Source organism: Styela clava, chromosome 6, assembly GCF_964204865.1.
Source record: "Styela clava chromosome 6, kaStyClav1.hap1.2, whole genome shotgun sequence".
In the NCBI taxonomy this organism is placed as follows: Eukaryota; Metazoa; Chordata; class Ascidiacea; order Stolidobranchia; family Styelidae; genus Styela; species Styela clava.
The window spans coordinates 15680031-15696497 of record NC_135255.1 but is presented as its reverse complement, the minus strand read 5'-3'; the positions used below and the strand labels follow the sequence as shown (position 1 = coordinate 15696497).

General features: G+C 38.4%; 1 protein-coding gene and 1 long non-coding RNA gene across 2 annotated transcripts; both read right to left on the bottom strand.

Annotated features, from left to right (window-relative positions):
* Positions 1-700: 700 nt before the first annotated feature.
* Positions 701-1408, bottom strand: LOC144424277 (uncharacterized). Its single transcript, XR_013476597.1, has 2 exons — positions 1173-1408; positions 701-992 (listed from the first exon to the last, which is right to left on the bottom strand). It is a non-coding gene; the product is annotated as an uncharacterized LOC144424277 (long non-coding RNA).
* A 4593-nt stretch (positions 1409-6001) lies between these two features.
* On the bottom strand, positions 6002-11827 carry LOC120328672 (uncharacterized). Its single transcript, XM_039395201.2, has one exon. It carries the CDS (start codon positions 11825-11827, stop codon positions 6002-6004), a length of 5826 nt encoding a protein of 1941 aa, XP_039251135.2.
* Positions 11828-16467: the final 4640 nt, after the last annotated feature.

Here is a 16467-nt window from a genome sequence, read left to right as displayed (position 1 = left end):
CTATATTAATGATGAATTAGATAATGTGAATAGCAAAAAAATCTGATTTTTCTCACTAAAAGAAATGATACCTCACTAATTTCGTGCGTTACATGTCATTTTATTACCTATTGGTCTCTATCTAAATAAGTAGACACGGTTAAAACAAAAATCAAAATAAATTTTAATCAGCCGACTGGTAATGGCACGAAATTTAATTTAATGCCATTTTATTGATGACCTTATTTTTACCGCACTGTCCGTTGCCCTACAAAGTCTATATATCTCCTCATTGCTAGTTATCTTGCATTCACTGATTATATGTTGACGTTAAAAACGCACAATCCATGATTTTGAGCAAATGAGATTTAGAAATAAACAAAGAACTCATTTTATCAGGATTATTTCACAACTCAAGAAACATCCTATACACAAGTATTTGAGATTACTATGACGCGAGATAGTTGGTGCCGAAACAACGTAGACCTATTATGTCGGTTTTGCAGATTGCGAGAAACTTAAAACTATACTTAACCAAAGTTTAATTGAACATAAATTCCAAAATTGCTTTTTTTGGACATCATTGTTTTCTATATCTAATATGATGGATTCAGCGCTGTAATAGGGTGTGCATTCTAACGTCTAAGTCCATGCAAATGAAGAATCAAACTAGTTATATTTTAAAATCGTCATATATAGAAGATTATTAGAAGGTATATAGGTCGAAACATCAAAGACTTGTCGTTTAAAATATTGCTATTTTCGCTATCAAATAGAATATAGTTGAAAAACTAGAAACGCGTTACGTAACATAGTTGTGCCGGTTCATGGTTCGTATAATATATAAACATGTGGCGTGGCTTGATAACAGATGTAAACGATGTACATTGTTGATTTGACGATAGTAAGCGTCGTCTTTACATGTCCTCGATACACATTCCGGGCATTACCCTGATGTTATCAATTGCAACATCCCCTCGAAATGTGTTTCCGCTTGTTGCAATGAATTCAATCTGAAATAATTGAAATTGGGCACATATTAAAACTGGGATTAGGATCATTAATATTGATTTAACTTTGCTCTACTAGTTAACTTTTTATTTGTAAACAACACAGTATGTTTTCAGTTCCAGCTTCCAATAGTTCCTAAAAGATAGTTATTTTATGAATATATGACCAAATAAAGATCTTACTATGGATTCTCCTGGCATATCTACCGTTTCAACCATTTCCTGCCATCCTATATGAGAAATTATGTTAGAATTTACAGTTTCGCCGTTCACAAGCAGCGCAATGGTTGTTTCAGGATTCACCATCATGTGACAAGAGAAACGAATACATAATCAACCATTTTGGGCTTTTTCAGAATCGCCTTGTGTCCGTACTTTGCTGGTCTGCTTCCTTCCATGTAGAGGTAGGTAATCCTCAGTTAATGATATAAAAATAAGTTGAGTTCATAAAATAACTTGGATGCTAAACTTGTTGAAAAGAATGATAGTATAGAATGGATCTCTCAAGATGCGAGTCTTCATCTTGTAATTGAATATTTTTTATCCAAAGTATATGGAGTGTATCACACTTAATAAAGGGAAGAGTCAGAAAGCCCAAAATTGTTTCTATCTACACGTCTGGCTCACAAGTCGCTGTATAGGTGTGTTAGTTTGTAGACGTTTTATTCATTGTCACTATTTAAGTCGTTTTGTTGTAATATGCCGCTGTTTCCAACAAACGGAGTTCAGTTGTATGCGAGTTTTATTCTGAGCAGATATCAATTACGCAACGGAACAATATGATCATAACAATTGGATTCGTGGTTATGTCATCTTTTGTTGTTTTGCATGAACTTCAGATAGACTGTATTGAACCAACACAGCATAATCACAGAACCCAAATATCTCATACCCGTTTGACATTTTAGTTCAAATGAATAACGTTAAAGGGTCATTTAGTTTCAGTTTTGCTACCAAACAAACAATCACACAAGTTCATTCATGATACATTCTCTTTCATGTAACGGATTTTGGGTTGGAATGGGATTTGAAAAATATAAATAACAGGTTTTCAATAAAAACTACATAAGTTATATAGTATGGTTCCATTACATTTGAACCCATGACAATTGCACCTGCATACTATCGCACCTATAGAAATTTGCACCTACGGATATTTGAACCCATACTCACCCTAATCCATGGGTTATAGCAGCGTTTCCCAAACTGTGTTCCGCGGAACACTAGTGTTCCGCGAGCGTCTTCGAAGTGTTCCGTGGAAAAGGAATCTTAAATACAATGACGATCCAAGAATCGTAAAGTTGTCGCCCAACAGACCGTTCTATATCGCGTCATTGTCGGCCTAAAGTGGACTAACTGTAGACAAATACTAATACGGCTTACTAGGGCGAAGTAGTGGCATTTTCGTTAACCGTCGGCCTAGGTTGTTGACTGTTTTAAGTTCATTATCAAATGTTTTTGATTTTTCTATAGGCAAACAAGTAGGTTTAAATAATAAAGGCAAAAGGCTAACTGTTCTTCCTCCATCTCTGCCTGGTTTTACTTTAAAATGCTGAAAAAATTAATCATTTTCGGTAAACTCTATTCAGAAAATAAATAAACGGCAGGTCTGGAGCTCGCGAAATTGCGGAAATTGCTTTTATTTCCATTAGACGTAACATTAGAGGCAAACATTACGTAATGGAAAGTAAACGCCATAGAATGGTAAAATGAATGAATTGATTCATATACGCAGCATTTAAACTAAGAAACAATAAAACAGGTATAATAAATGCAATATGTAAAATATTCAATCATATTTTAGGTATGTTTAACACAATTCTGTAAGTTTTCGCGGCGCATTCAGCAACTCCGCTACATTGGGAACCGCTACATTACACCGGTTTTCTCTATCAATTTATTGTTTCACTTTTTGGTGTTCCGCGAGGCGAGATCAAAAGTGTAAGTGTTCCATGGCCGAAAAAGTTTGGGAAACGCTGGGTTATAGCACCCGCATATAGATGGAACCCGCGGATATACGCATGGGTTCAAATGTACGTGGGTTCAAATGTACGGTCCCCATATAGTATATATAAAGTAGTATGGTATATATAGTAAATCGGTAGTAATATGCTGATATTATTTTCATGTGTACAAAACGAACCAATGTTTCAGTAGTTAAGTCAAATTCCATATTGCACTGTAGTTATTTTAGTCGTAATATGCTGATATTATTTTCATGTGTATATTCGAGTAGTATCGTTTGTACCTGGTACTGCAGAATAAAAATAATTATATAAATTTTTGAAAAAGTGAAAACAAATCAAACTCCAGTATTCTATAGGCAGATCAAAAATATTTATTACAAAAGTATAAATGCATTTTCCACCATAAATTACCATAGCATTAAATAATAATAACCTGATATATAGATAGATTCCTTCATTTGTTTCAACCTGGTATTTCTTTGATTTGCCTTTCTTCGTCTTTCAGATGACGCTTCCAATGTTTAGCAAATTGTAACAACTACAATCAATTGAATTTGACTGGAAGAAAACATATACTTTTTGCAAAAACCGTCAATGTTGTCAAATACGTAGTGTAAATGTAGTCGAAGTGCGCGTTCCCTCAGTGCTAAGATGATATCAGCAATAGATGTTTTTATTATTTCGACTTATGTGAGAAATAAGTCAAAATACCCGTATATATATATATCAGTGTTTCTCAACTTATTTTTCTGCGGACACCTTTTGATTTGCCAATGTATAGTCACAGACTATACTGCGCCAACTGTAATAAATTGTAATTCTGAAATAGAAACAGGTCTAATGCAAAAATGCACACACAATAAAGGTTCCGTCGTCTTCGAACCCACGTACATTTTCACCCTGGACAATTAGACTTGCATACATTTGCACCCACGGATATTTGTACCCATGAACAATTGCACCCATACATTTGCTCCCGCAGATTTCACAATCCACATACAGATTGCACCCATGAGGATTTGCACCTCTGGATATTTGCATCCATCGACATTTGCCCCCACGTACATTCGCACCCGTGTACATTTGCACCCACAGACATTTGCACCCGTGGACTATTGCACCCACATACCTTGAACCCATGTTCATTTGCACCGCGAACGTTTGCACACAGTACATTTACACCCGCCGACTTTTGCACCCGCGCACATTTGCATCCGTGTACATTTGTACCCGCGTTTATTTGCACCCACAAACAATTGCACCCGCGTACATTTGCACTCATGAATAATTGCACCCACTGATATCCGCGTCAATGGACACTTGCATCCATGAAATTTTGCACTCATAAACATTTATACTCGTGGATATCAGTCTTTGAAGTGGGAAGTTATATTGCCATTTGCACCGAAATCGAGACATCCTTATGTTATGAATTGTAATGAAGACGAACTCACTGCAAAACCGAACGCGATTAATTTTGATTTCTATCCTTTAACTCACATCGAGGAAAACAATCTGCATCGGTGTAGACACCAATATGACGCAATAATATAAAGAGTAGGAAAGTGCTGTAAACAAGTTGTTGTTCCCTATAAATCCTACTTTCGCCAATTCGAGGTCGTTTCTCGCTCTCTGTTTTCTCTTTTCTGTCCTTATTTCTCGAAGCACCGCTCCCTTGTTTTGTACATGAGGTTTAAAACTGACTTGATGATATTATGTACGACCAGTTTTCTTCGCCATCGTCTCTCAACCACCTAACCACCGTACATTTGACTACGTATGCGTTTTGCCAAAATAATTGAGTCCGTATTCCAAATACCAGACCAGACGAAATTCTTTTAGGTGGAAAAAAGGTTTTTAGTGAATCTGGAACAATGAGCTTGTTTCTCCAACAAATCCCTTGAATCTTGACGGTAGAAATGGATAATGACTATTGTTGAGGTAAGAACAAAATAACATTGAATACGGAGCCGGAAGTCAGTCCAGAACAAGCCAACAAATATGAGGGCTTGAATAAACCTCGCCCGAAAGAAGGCCGAGAAAGTATTTTCAAAAGCTATAAATAAGAAAATATTAAAAAATATATATTGATAGTCAAACGAACGTAGATTTCCAACATGCACTATTCCTTGGAACTTACTGATCGGTATGGTGAATATCTGTGGCACACACTCCCTGACTTCAATCAGCCAGTAGCCTATTTGTTGTGCCAGGAATCCCTCTGATAAGTCAACGATGGGAGCTTGCCTTCTGGGTTTGGATACGCTTAACCTGACTGCCGCTGAAAATCCAATGCACTAAACCAGACACAGTTCCGAATCGAACTTGTTTTATTTTACCACTCAACATAAAGTGCTATTGTGGCCACTCGTGTAAGGTCAGGTGATTTAAAAATAGTTTGGACTGCAACGCATCCAAATCCTACTTAATCAGATATACATATGTAACTAAATGCAAAAATAAATACAGTTTTAGGTACAATCCTAATAACTTAATCCCTATTTCAACACATGTCTACATAAAACACAACCCTAAGTTATTATTAAATCTGCAACAAAAAACGTGCGGCCCTTTTACCAGTGCTGATAAACCAAGAGACTGTCGCAACAACAGGTTGCCACAATATGCACCATATACCAATTACGTATGAGCACTAGATTGCAATCAGAAAGTATTATGTCAATTGAATGCGAGTCATCAAAAGTGGATACTAAGTCTATACCTAAAACAGTTCTAAATAAATGAAATAATATACAAATACCAATGTGCAGTGACTAAATACATCAGAATATTTGCATAAGAAAAACAATATGTGGCAACACTATATGCACTGCCTTATTAGGAATGAAACGGCAATCATCCTCAACACACCGGCCCCAATCATTTTGTTCACAAAATTATTTTAAACAATGAGGATGATTTATCCAACAATCGAACACAATGAAAACATGCAATAAAATAACATACTGAGAACATGAAATGAAACAACATATACAAAAAAATGACCTGGACCACTGAACATGTTTGGCAATAAAGGACAGAAGCTTAAGCAGCTTCAAGTAGGCAGAGTTTCCTAACATCACGAACTAGATCCGAATTCCTAGTATGAACCTTAACCCTCCTAACCATCCCATCCTTATCGGGAAATACCTCAATCACTCTACCCTTGGGCCAAACGCCGCGCGGAGTATCGTCGCCATACAGAAGCACAATGTCACCCACTTTCAAATTTCTCTCAGGAAAGAGCCATTTCTGTCTCTTTTGCAATAGCGGTAAATACTCCTTTGTCCAGCGATTCCAGAATCGATCAAGACTGAGCTGGACATGTCTCCAATTTTCGCGAAACTCGTCACCGCGCGTAAACTTATCGGGAGCAATAGAGGGATCAAGATTTCCAGTCAAAATGGAATTTGGTGTCAGAACCTCCAAATCCCTTGCATCATCACTAATAGGTGTCAATGGGCGATCATTCAGAATTCTTTCTACCCCAGTCAGCATGGAGATGAGCGAAAAATCAGTAAATGTTCGTGATTTAGCACAAATCGCATAAAGAACTCTTTTTGCCTCCCGGACCATTATCTCAACCAAGCCATTCTGGTGAGGTGCTAAAGGCGGTTGAAAATCCCACTGAATTCCATGTTGTGACAGAGAATTTGAAATTTGACTCTGATTCCACTTACAAATCCCCTCAGCAAGAAGTCTCTCACCAGCCACAAAGTTTGTGCCATTATCTGAAATTACATGGGATGGTTTTGAACGCCTATCACAAAATCGAAAAAAGGCCTGCAAAAATGCAGATGCATCAAGTGATTCCGAGACCTCAATATGAACAGCCCTAGTGACTGAACAGGTGAATATGCATCCATACCGCTTGTATTCCTTACGTCCCAATTTGACTTTCAATGGGCCAAAGTAATCTACAGCAGTGTGATAGAAAGGAGTGCGACCACCCAGAACACGCGACTCTGGCAGAGGAGCCATCCACTGTGAACCAGGTCTACTCGCCCTCAACTTGCACAATTTACAAGCATTCAGCACCTTACGAACTTCCGCCTGTCCACAAAGAATCCAAAATTTTTCCCGCACAGAGGAAAGAGTGTGCAATGTACCAGAATGACCATTTTGCCGATGATAATACTCTATTATCAATTTTGTTACATGATGATGAGGTGGTAATATTATTGGATGCTTCTGCTCCGGTGATAAATGTGAGTGTCGAAGACGGCCACCCACCCGCAAAATATCATTGTCTAAAAATGGGCTAAGTTTAATGAGAGCCTTAGAATGTGGTGATGTAGGCAACTTAGAACCACTGCTCAAGTAGTCTGGTCCGTCATGTACACGCTCACTAAAATATTCGAGCTCTGGAGAAAACGATTCAATTTGGGCCAACTTGCAGATCTGAATAGTTGCTACACTAAGTTCCGTAACAGTTAAATCTCCAGTCATTGGAGAGTCATTTGATCGACAGGTTTTCCACAAAATAAAAAACTTAAAACGCAACATCCATGCAATTGTTCTCGACAATTTTTCCCACGTTGAATAGCGATTTATTAACTCAGGAAAATACTGGGATCTCTTTTGAACTTCAACAAGATTCACCTTAATTTCACAATGTAAATCGGAATTAGTTGGTATGGTATCTGACACTGATGAAGTGCCAGGCCATGAAACACTTTGTTGCCACAAAAAACTCGGACCTTGAAACCATAATTTTGCCTTATCCAGCTTATCTGGCATAAGGCCACGAGAAGCGATGTCTGCTGGATTTTCATTTGTTGGAACATGAGACCACTGCGACACATCAGAGATTGATTGAATAATATTAACCCGATTGGCTACAAAAGTCTTAAAGCGCTGTGATCTACTATTCAACATCTGCAACACAGTCATCGAGTCTGTCCAATACCAAGTTTCGTGTATCTCATAGTCTAGTGCATTTGTGACAGAATGAGCAAGTTCTGTAGCAACGACTGCAGCCGTCAATTCTAGTCGTGGAATTGTCACTAGCTTCTTGGGGGTAACACGCGCAGTACCCTTTACAAATGCACAGTGAACCTCGCCGGATTCGTTCTCCAACCTAAGGTACGCTACTGCACCGTAGCCCACTCTACTTGCGTCGCAAAAACAGTGAAGCTGCACATTCGCCGCCTCAAATCCTTCCGGTTTGTAGCAACGTTGTATCGTCAACTCCCTCAAACTAGGCAAGGTGCTGATCCATTTCTCCCAACCATCATACAAGTCTCCCTCGACAGGATCATCCCACGAGTAACCCAAAAAACACAAATCCTGCAAAATGCGCTTTGCGGGAATCAAAAACGGTTGAATAAACCCCAATGGATCATATACCTGGCCAAGCATGCTGAGCATGCCACGGCGCGTTGAGGGTCGAAACTCAATTTCCACCCGAACCTTGAAGACATCGTGCACCATGTTCCAATAAATTCCCAGCGTACGTTCAGTCAACTCTGTACTAAAGTCAAGCGCTTTCGTTGCGGTTGAGCGATCCGCCTCGGGAATCGCTTCCATTACTTCAATTTTATTACAAGCAAACTTTGTAAGACAGAACCCACCCGATGCGAGTAATTCGATCAGCTGATTTATCAATTGAAGTGTTTCATCGACGGTACGTTTCGACTTCACACCATCATCAACGAAAAAACTGCGTTGCACTGTCTGTATCGTTTCCAGATCAGCATTCGTTAGATGGTCATCAGCGACACGTTTCAACACAAATGACGCAATCGAAGGACTCGACGTCGCGCCAAAAACATGCGAACACATTCGCAGATCAATAGGTTTCTTTCCCAAGTCGTCATTCGGATACCACAGAAAACGCATCGCATCACGATCTCGACTGTCCAGAATAACACATAGATACATTTCGCGCACATCACAAATAAAGGCAACCGCTTCCTCGCGAAACCGCAGTAGAATACTCACCAAATTCGTATTTAGGTCTGGACCTGAAAGTAAATTCTTGTTAAGTGAAGTGCCGCCGCACTCCGCACTGCAATCGAAAACAACCCGGAACTTGGCCCCAGTAGAGTGGTGTGGCATATACCTACCCAGAGACCCAGGATCACCCTCAGGCACTATTTCCGCATACCCCTTGTCTAAGTAATCATTAATTTTGGACTTGTATTTAAAAAATAAATCAGGGTCCCTAATGAATTTTCGTTTTTGGGACTCTAATCTTTTCACTGCCATTTGACGATTGTTTGGAAGTTTAATATTTTTATCTTTCCATGGAAGAGCAACTTGGTACCTCCCATTTACTTTTACTGCAGTGTCATTCATCACTACAAGAGCTTTCTTATCATCTAGGGAATGTTCAGTGGTGAAGGGATCACAATCTAAATCTATAAAATCATGACCACAAATTTTGCACAAAAATTGATCAGTATCACATGCACACACAGTATTTAGACGAGGACATGAAACATCACTTACACTTTCACAACTGCTATGAGACATAGTTCTGTCAGGACCGAAAAGAGCCCAACCAAATACTGTCCTGTGAGCAGCGGGAAACTTTGCCTTTTGATCACAAAGCCTAATTTCAGAAATGGGATGATTGGCTAACACTTCAGCACCAATCAATAAATCAACCTCACTAGATCCTAGCACAGGAAATTCCAAATCACCCAAATGAGGATATTTCTGCAACACATTAGCAGTCGGGATAGAACTCTCTAAATTGGGTAAATTAATTGCCAAAACATTGGGAATGTCAACAACCCTTTCCGAATAACAACCTTTTACTTTCAGTGAAACTGTTTTACCACTGTGTAATTTACTACCATTCGCTGTTGCGAGCATACAATCTTCAGGTTTACCCTCAATACCCAATTTTGCAAGTAAATTGTGGGAGCACAAGGATCTGGTAGACCCTTCATCTAAAAAGGCATAAGTACACACAGCATCAGAAGCACCATTGCTGGTAACCTCCACAGGTACAACCTTAAGTCTAACAAAATTTTGAATATTTTCCGGACAATTAACATTTGCGAAATAAGCTCCGGCCCCATTTTCTTTCTTGGGGGCAGACACATTATTTTGAGAATTAGCATTGCTAGAAAAATGAGCACCAGTGGTTGGTGGCTTCTTTTGATCAACATGTAATAAACTGTGATGTAATTTACCACAGCCATTCACTTGACACACATATTTAGAAGGACAATTATTTGCACGATGAGAACGATACAAGCAATTAAAGCAAAGATTATTTCGTCTCACCATTTCGGCGCGATCATTAACACTTCTCCCTTTAAACTCGACACAGTTGTGTAAAGCATGATTTCCTTGACAGTCCACACACTTGTACTGCAAATCAGCTACCTTGGGTCCTGGAGTCTTCTCTTGGGTATTGGTGACTGCATACGATGTAGTTCTTGTCATCCTAGGTTTGGTGACTCGAATAGTTGATTTCTGTTTGGCAGAATTCTTGGTCACAATCCGACCATAAAATGTAGTAGTTAGCTGCGCTTTCTTCACCACGAATGCAACCAAGTGTGAAAATGTAGGAAGTTTACTGTCATCAAATTGGTCCGCATACTTTCGTTGCAAGTACATGGGCAGACGTGAGAATACACGCTCAAGATTTTCATAGCCATCCATGAATGAATTTGCATTCCACTCACTAAGCACAATCTCACAATTACGCAGTTGAGTGGCCAACTTGCAAAGTCCTTGAGTGTCATCGTCCATAATCTTGGGACCATTTGTTACCTCTTTACTTGTAGCTTCAATTACCACAGTTCGGTTACCAAACTGTTCATGTAAGGTTTGCCACGCCATCTGATAGCCCTTGCTTGGTGGCGACACTAGTACTAAATTCTTGATGGCATCCTTTGCGATGCCAGAACACAATTGAATCAGCTGTGCAAGCTTTGTTTCAGGCGCATGTTGGTGGCAATGAATGTTAGTCTCAAATGACTTCATGAAGGCATGGAAACGCAGGGGATTTCCATCAAACTCCATCAGTTCAACTTTGGGCAATGTGAAACCTTCTCGCAGAGCATTAATCATAGCACCATAATCTGGAGGAACAGCACTTGTTGCTGTTTGAAGTGGCAAAGCTGAATTCGGTACCGCCTGATAAATCTCATCCCCAACTTGACGATTACCACTTTCGTATGAATTTACTACTGGTTGATGCGCACCAGTAGCAAGTGTTGACACAGATGGTGCAAAACCGCTCTGAACGACACCTCCACTGCCATATGAATTTACTACTGGCTGATGCGCACCAGTAGCATGTGTTAACACAGGTGGTACAGAACCGCAGCTCTGCAGCACTCCTTCCCTTGCATATGAATTTACTACTGGCTGATGCGCACCAGTAGCATGTGTTAACACAGGTGGTAAAGAACCGCAGCTCTGCAGCACTCCTTCCCTTGCATATGAATTTACTACTGGGTGATGCGCACCAGTAGCATGTGTTAACACAGGTGGTACAGAACCGCAGCTCTGCAGCACTCCTTCACTTGTAATAGGGGAAGATTCCCAAACAACAGTAGATTTTGAAGGCTCACGAACCATATGTTCGAGACCTACATCTGAAGCATATTGTCTCATTGGTAGTTGGTGAACTGTTTCATCAGAAGAAAAATGCAATCTCGTGAGATCCACTGAGTCGCCATGTCTGGACGAAGTTCCTGATGAACTAGCCTTTAGAAGTAGCTCAGCCTTCTTCTTCTTCGCTTCTGTCATTGCTGTTTCTATTTTTTCTCTTAACAATTCTTCTTGAGCTTCAAGAAGCATCAGTTCTGCCTGGAGGCACTTTGATGATGTTGATGAAAGTCTTGTTTTCGCCGAGCTAGATGAATGCGTGGAAGCAACTTCAGTGTATTGTATATTTTTCGCCATAATCTACCGGTAGTCGGGTACCGTGTACTATTTTTAAATGATTATCGGTATGGTGAATATCTGTGGCACACACTCCCTGACTTCAATCAGCCAGTAGCCTATTTGTTGTGCCAGGAATCCCTCTGATAAGTCAACGATGGGAGCTTGCCTTCTGGGTTTGGATACGCTTAACCTGACTGCCGCTGAAAATCCAATGCACTAAACCAGACACAGTTCCGAATCGAACTTGTTTTATTTTACCACTCAACATAAAGTGCTATTGTGGCCACTCGTGTAAGGTCAGGTGATTTAAAAATAGTTTGGACTGCAACGCATCCAAATCCTACTTAATCAGATATACATATGTAACTAAATGCAAAAATAAATACAGTTTTAGGTACAATCCTAATAACTTAATCCCTATTTCAACACATGTCTACATAAAACACAACCCTAAGTTATTATTAAATCTGCAACAAAAAACGTGCGGCCCTTTTACCAGTGCTGATAAACCAAGAGACTGTCGCAACAACAGGTTGCCACAATATGCACCATATACCAATTACGTATGAGCACTAGATTGCAATCAGAAAGTATTATGTCAATTGAATGCGAGTCATCAAAAGTGGATACTAAGTCTATACCTAAAACAGTTCTAAATAAATGAAATAATATACAAATACCAATGTGCAGTGACTAAATACATCAGAATATTTGCATAAGAAAAACAATATGTGGCAACACTATATGCACTGCCTTATTAGGAATGAAACGGCAATCATCCTCAACACTTACACTGTTCTGATTCTAAATTTCACCAAATTAGATCGGTGCCAACTAGATTGTAAGTAATTTATTACTTTCGTCAATTTGCGGTTTTCTTTTTTTATGAAAGTTGTGAGGGTTAGTTAACCTCCACGTCGAATCAAAATAATGTGCAGCGAGTCCCGGAACGGTATTCTCTTATCTATCCGTATACGAACGCAACCTGCACTGAGGTTGAATATTTCGCATAGTTTATCAAGATGAGATTTACTATTTACCACGTTTACTATTCTTTACAGCAGGAATCACCAACGCGTTGCCCGCGGGCACCAAGTCGCCCGTGAAGACCATATGAGCCGCCCGCAGGTCTGTTTCAAACTAAGCTTAATAACGGCGTTTATGAGTAAGCTACATCAATTGAATTTTGTCCTGCTATTCTTGTATAAATCAAACTTATATGGGAATCGGGAATGGCACTATATTAATTATTGTAGCCGTCAACCTGATTTTTATTTGACCTCAGTAATGTGACGGGTCAGTTAACACTCTTCCAATTATGACATCACACTGATATCACTTACCACGAACCCGCGCTTTTGCTTGTCCGTTGGTTTGTGGACCAGCAATAATATAATTATTGATTCCAAAGAAAAACAATGAAAAACACACATGTTTCACGATGAATGAGGGTGGATATATTTTTACCACCATGAAAACAGCCTGTGCGTGTCTCATTTGTGGAGCGATTGTAGCGACGGCAAAGCGAAAAGATATTTGTATACACGGCTTGTCACCCACCGCGCTAACTATCCACTGGTCAGCGCAGTACGAGCAGAAAAAGCTCGCGATTCAAATCATACAGCAATTCTATTTTACGAGACCATTGTTTCGTTCAACCTATCTTTGTGAATCAACATTTTTGACATAAACTCAGGATAGGATGGGATTTACATATTTATCCCGGGGGAGAAGATAGCCGATAAGACGGCTTAACCATATGGCGAACCAAGGCCTCTCGTCCGGTTACCATTTCATGTCGGGTAAGGGATTAGTCAGATATTCGTTTTCGTAAGCATGGACTTGATGGCGAAGGAAGCGGCGATGATTTTTTAGAAGTGTACATTGAATTGGTAGCCCGCGGCTTAATCTGTACCCAGAAAGTAGCCCTCGGCCTCGAAAAGGTTGGTGACCCCTGCTTTACAGAATACAGTTTTGCAAACTAAATAGTATTTTCCGGCTTCATTTATATCCGTTTTGAATATAAATGTTATTGAACAGTCGTTGTGCTGCATTCCAAAGAATTTTCACGTAGGTCTACGACTGGAATTTAATAAAAAAAACAGCAAAAAGACAGAAGCTTAAATTTTTTTAAAGTTATTTCTGCAGAATTGAGAGTCATTTTAGTTGAATAATTCAAAATGTACTTTTTACATTTTAGCACAAATGTTGGTGTACATGGGCAAGGCGCTGTGATGAATTTGTAGACACACCAGGACAATTCATTGTAAAAGTTTTACAAGGACGCATATTCACGATAGCAAGATCAATGTTGGGAGGAGCCGGTCGGTCAAAGGTCGGGTAAAGGTCCATAAGAAAAGGTTTCATTCATATTTAATATTCAACAGAATCCTGCAAAAATCCAACTGATTATATCCTATCAAACTTGCAACGATAAAGTCTCAGATATTTCACATCTATTTGAATTGAAAACATTTTCAACTCATTATCGATTTTGTTAGGATGTCATTCACTATTTCTGCATTAAGAAAATTTTGTCTGTCAAAATTCGACATTATTAAGGACACCCAAAAGCTTACATTGAAAAAATTGAATGTACATTGCATTGCATCTGGTATACATCATCATACACTATATTACTATGCACTATACTTTATATTGTTACTTTATACTTTACATTGTTAGAAATAATTTTATCCTTGTTAATTTCTATGTTACACCATTCCCAAAAGTCAGCTACTCATTCACAATAACAAAATAAATGCATACATGTTTCTTCATGCTTGCCATACAATACACATAATCCATTATTTTCATTGAACCAATATTTTAACTTATCACTTAATTTTAACTTATAACTTAAATCATATAATGTAAAATTTTCCAGCTTAAAATTTTATACTTATTAGGTACTTTGCATTGCCACATGTTTTGCCAATTAATTGGTATAATCAAATTATATTTTTGTGCTATGTAATTATCGTGACATAAATCAATCAGCATAACTTAAAATAAAGTTAAAAACGTAAAAGTACGCGCCCGCCAACCAAAAATAATAACAATAATAATACAAGCATACAAAAAACACGATTCAAAATCGGGCAATGCTTCAAGAAAACACATTATTGCTGAAGGGGCCTGTGTGTGGATAACTTTCACGGAAAAATAACAAAATTTAGGTAAGAATTTTGATAAGTTTGGTCTGGTATAGTTTGGTCCCACATATATATACTTCTAGTGGGCGTCACTCCCGACCCCCACTTGACTACGTCATCCGAAAATTACGTCACTGCGACGTCACAATCACAGAATGGAGCTTGCCAAAGTATAACAACGTAACTCGTAATGGCGCCCGCGACTACGTTAATAAAGTCCGTAACGTCTTCGACCTTTCTCGCTTCAGGGTCGGTCCGCAGAGCTCAAATAAATAATATGTAACTATAAATTAAATGTAATAGACTTCTAACGACTTCTTCCGACCAATTAGTTGAAAGATCACCAGAATTTACCCCACATATCATATATATATATATATATAAATGAAGCTGATTTTAAATGTTTGAATGCAGCAAAATCTGGGTCTGGGATTCTAGATTGTCTGATTGTGTATATCTAAATAAGTGCATAGCTCTGGGAAACATCTTGCTTTCAAAGACACAAAAAAAAATCACCAACAGTTTATCAAATGCATGCATGAAAAGTAGCAGGAAAGTTTTAACATTGGGAATAAAGTCAACTGTGCACGTGTAGCAATTTCTTTAATTCTGATCATTTTTAGTAAGTTACTTAGTTTTTTTTGTTGTTAAATCTTCTGAGCCTATATATCTAATGATTTCAGGTCTATTTTCATCTGAACTATGGGTATTCGCTTATAATTCCTTTCAGTTAAAGGTATGCCATGTCCTACACTTTTTTTTGCCAAATAAATTCCAATGCCAAACTGAATATTCGTATAGAGATTTCAGTGTCGAATTAGTTGCCCCATTTTTTTTTTCGATTAAACAGTTTCATAATTTCAAACACATTCCCCACAAGTTCAAATAATATAAGTAACAATTAAATAACTAACAATTAAAATATAATAAATATAAATCCTACACATAGCCCACGGGTTCCTGCCGAAGTTGAAAGACGATTGACCTCTTACGATACCTAGTAGACACAAACCCACGGGCACGTTGAATATGCACAAATAAGACCACTGTGAAGCTAGCAGCACTTTCAGCCAGAATATTTTTATACATTGAATATAGGTTCCACGCGCATATAATGTTCACTTATAAGGTAAATATGAAAATTGAAAATGCTGATCAAAATATAATATTGGCACGAAAATAGATGAAAAATTCTTGAACTGAATGAATACATTAAATTTAACAAGAAATTAGTGTTTAAAAAAAGACTAACTAAGCGAAAAATGAATTTTCAGGTATTCCGCAAATACAAAGTTTCAGAAAATTATCCTTTTCGGAACCTCGATTCCTCGAAAACCGCCAATAAAGGCAGCACCACGACACATTTGGAGAAAAGCAGATACCCTATAAATTCAATTTTTCTATAACAGAACAGTAGCAGTACGTTTTGGCTTGACCATATATATTACCAAACATATCGTGTAATCTAAATTTTAATAACGGCATGGACGTAACAAATTCAAA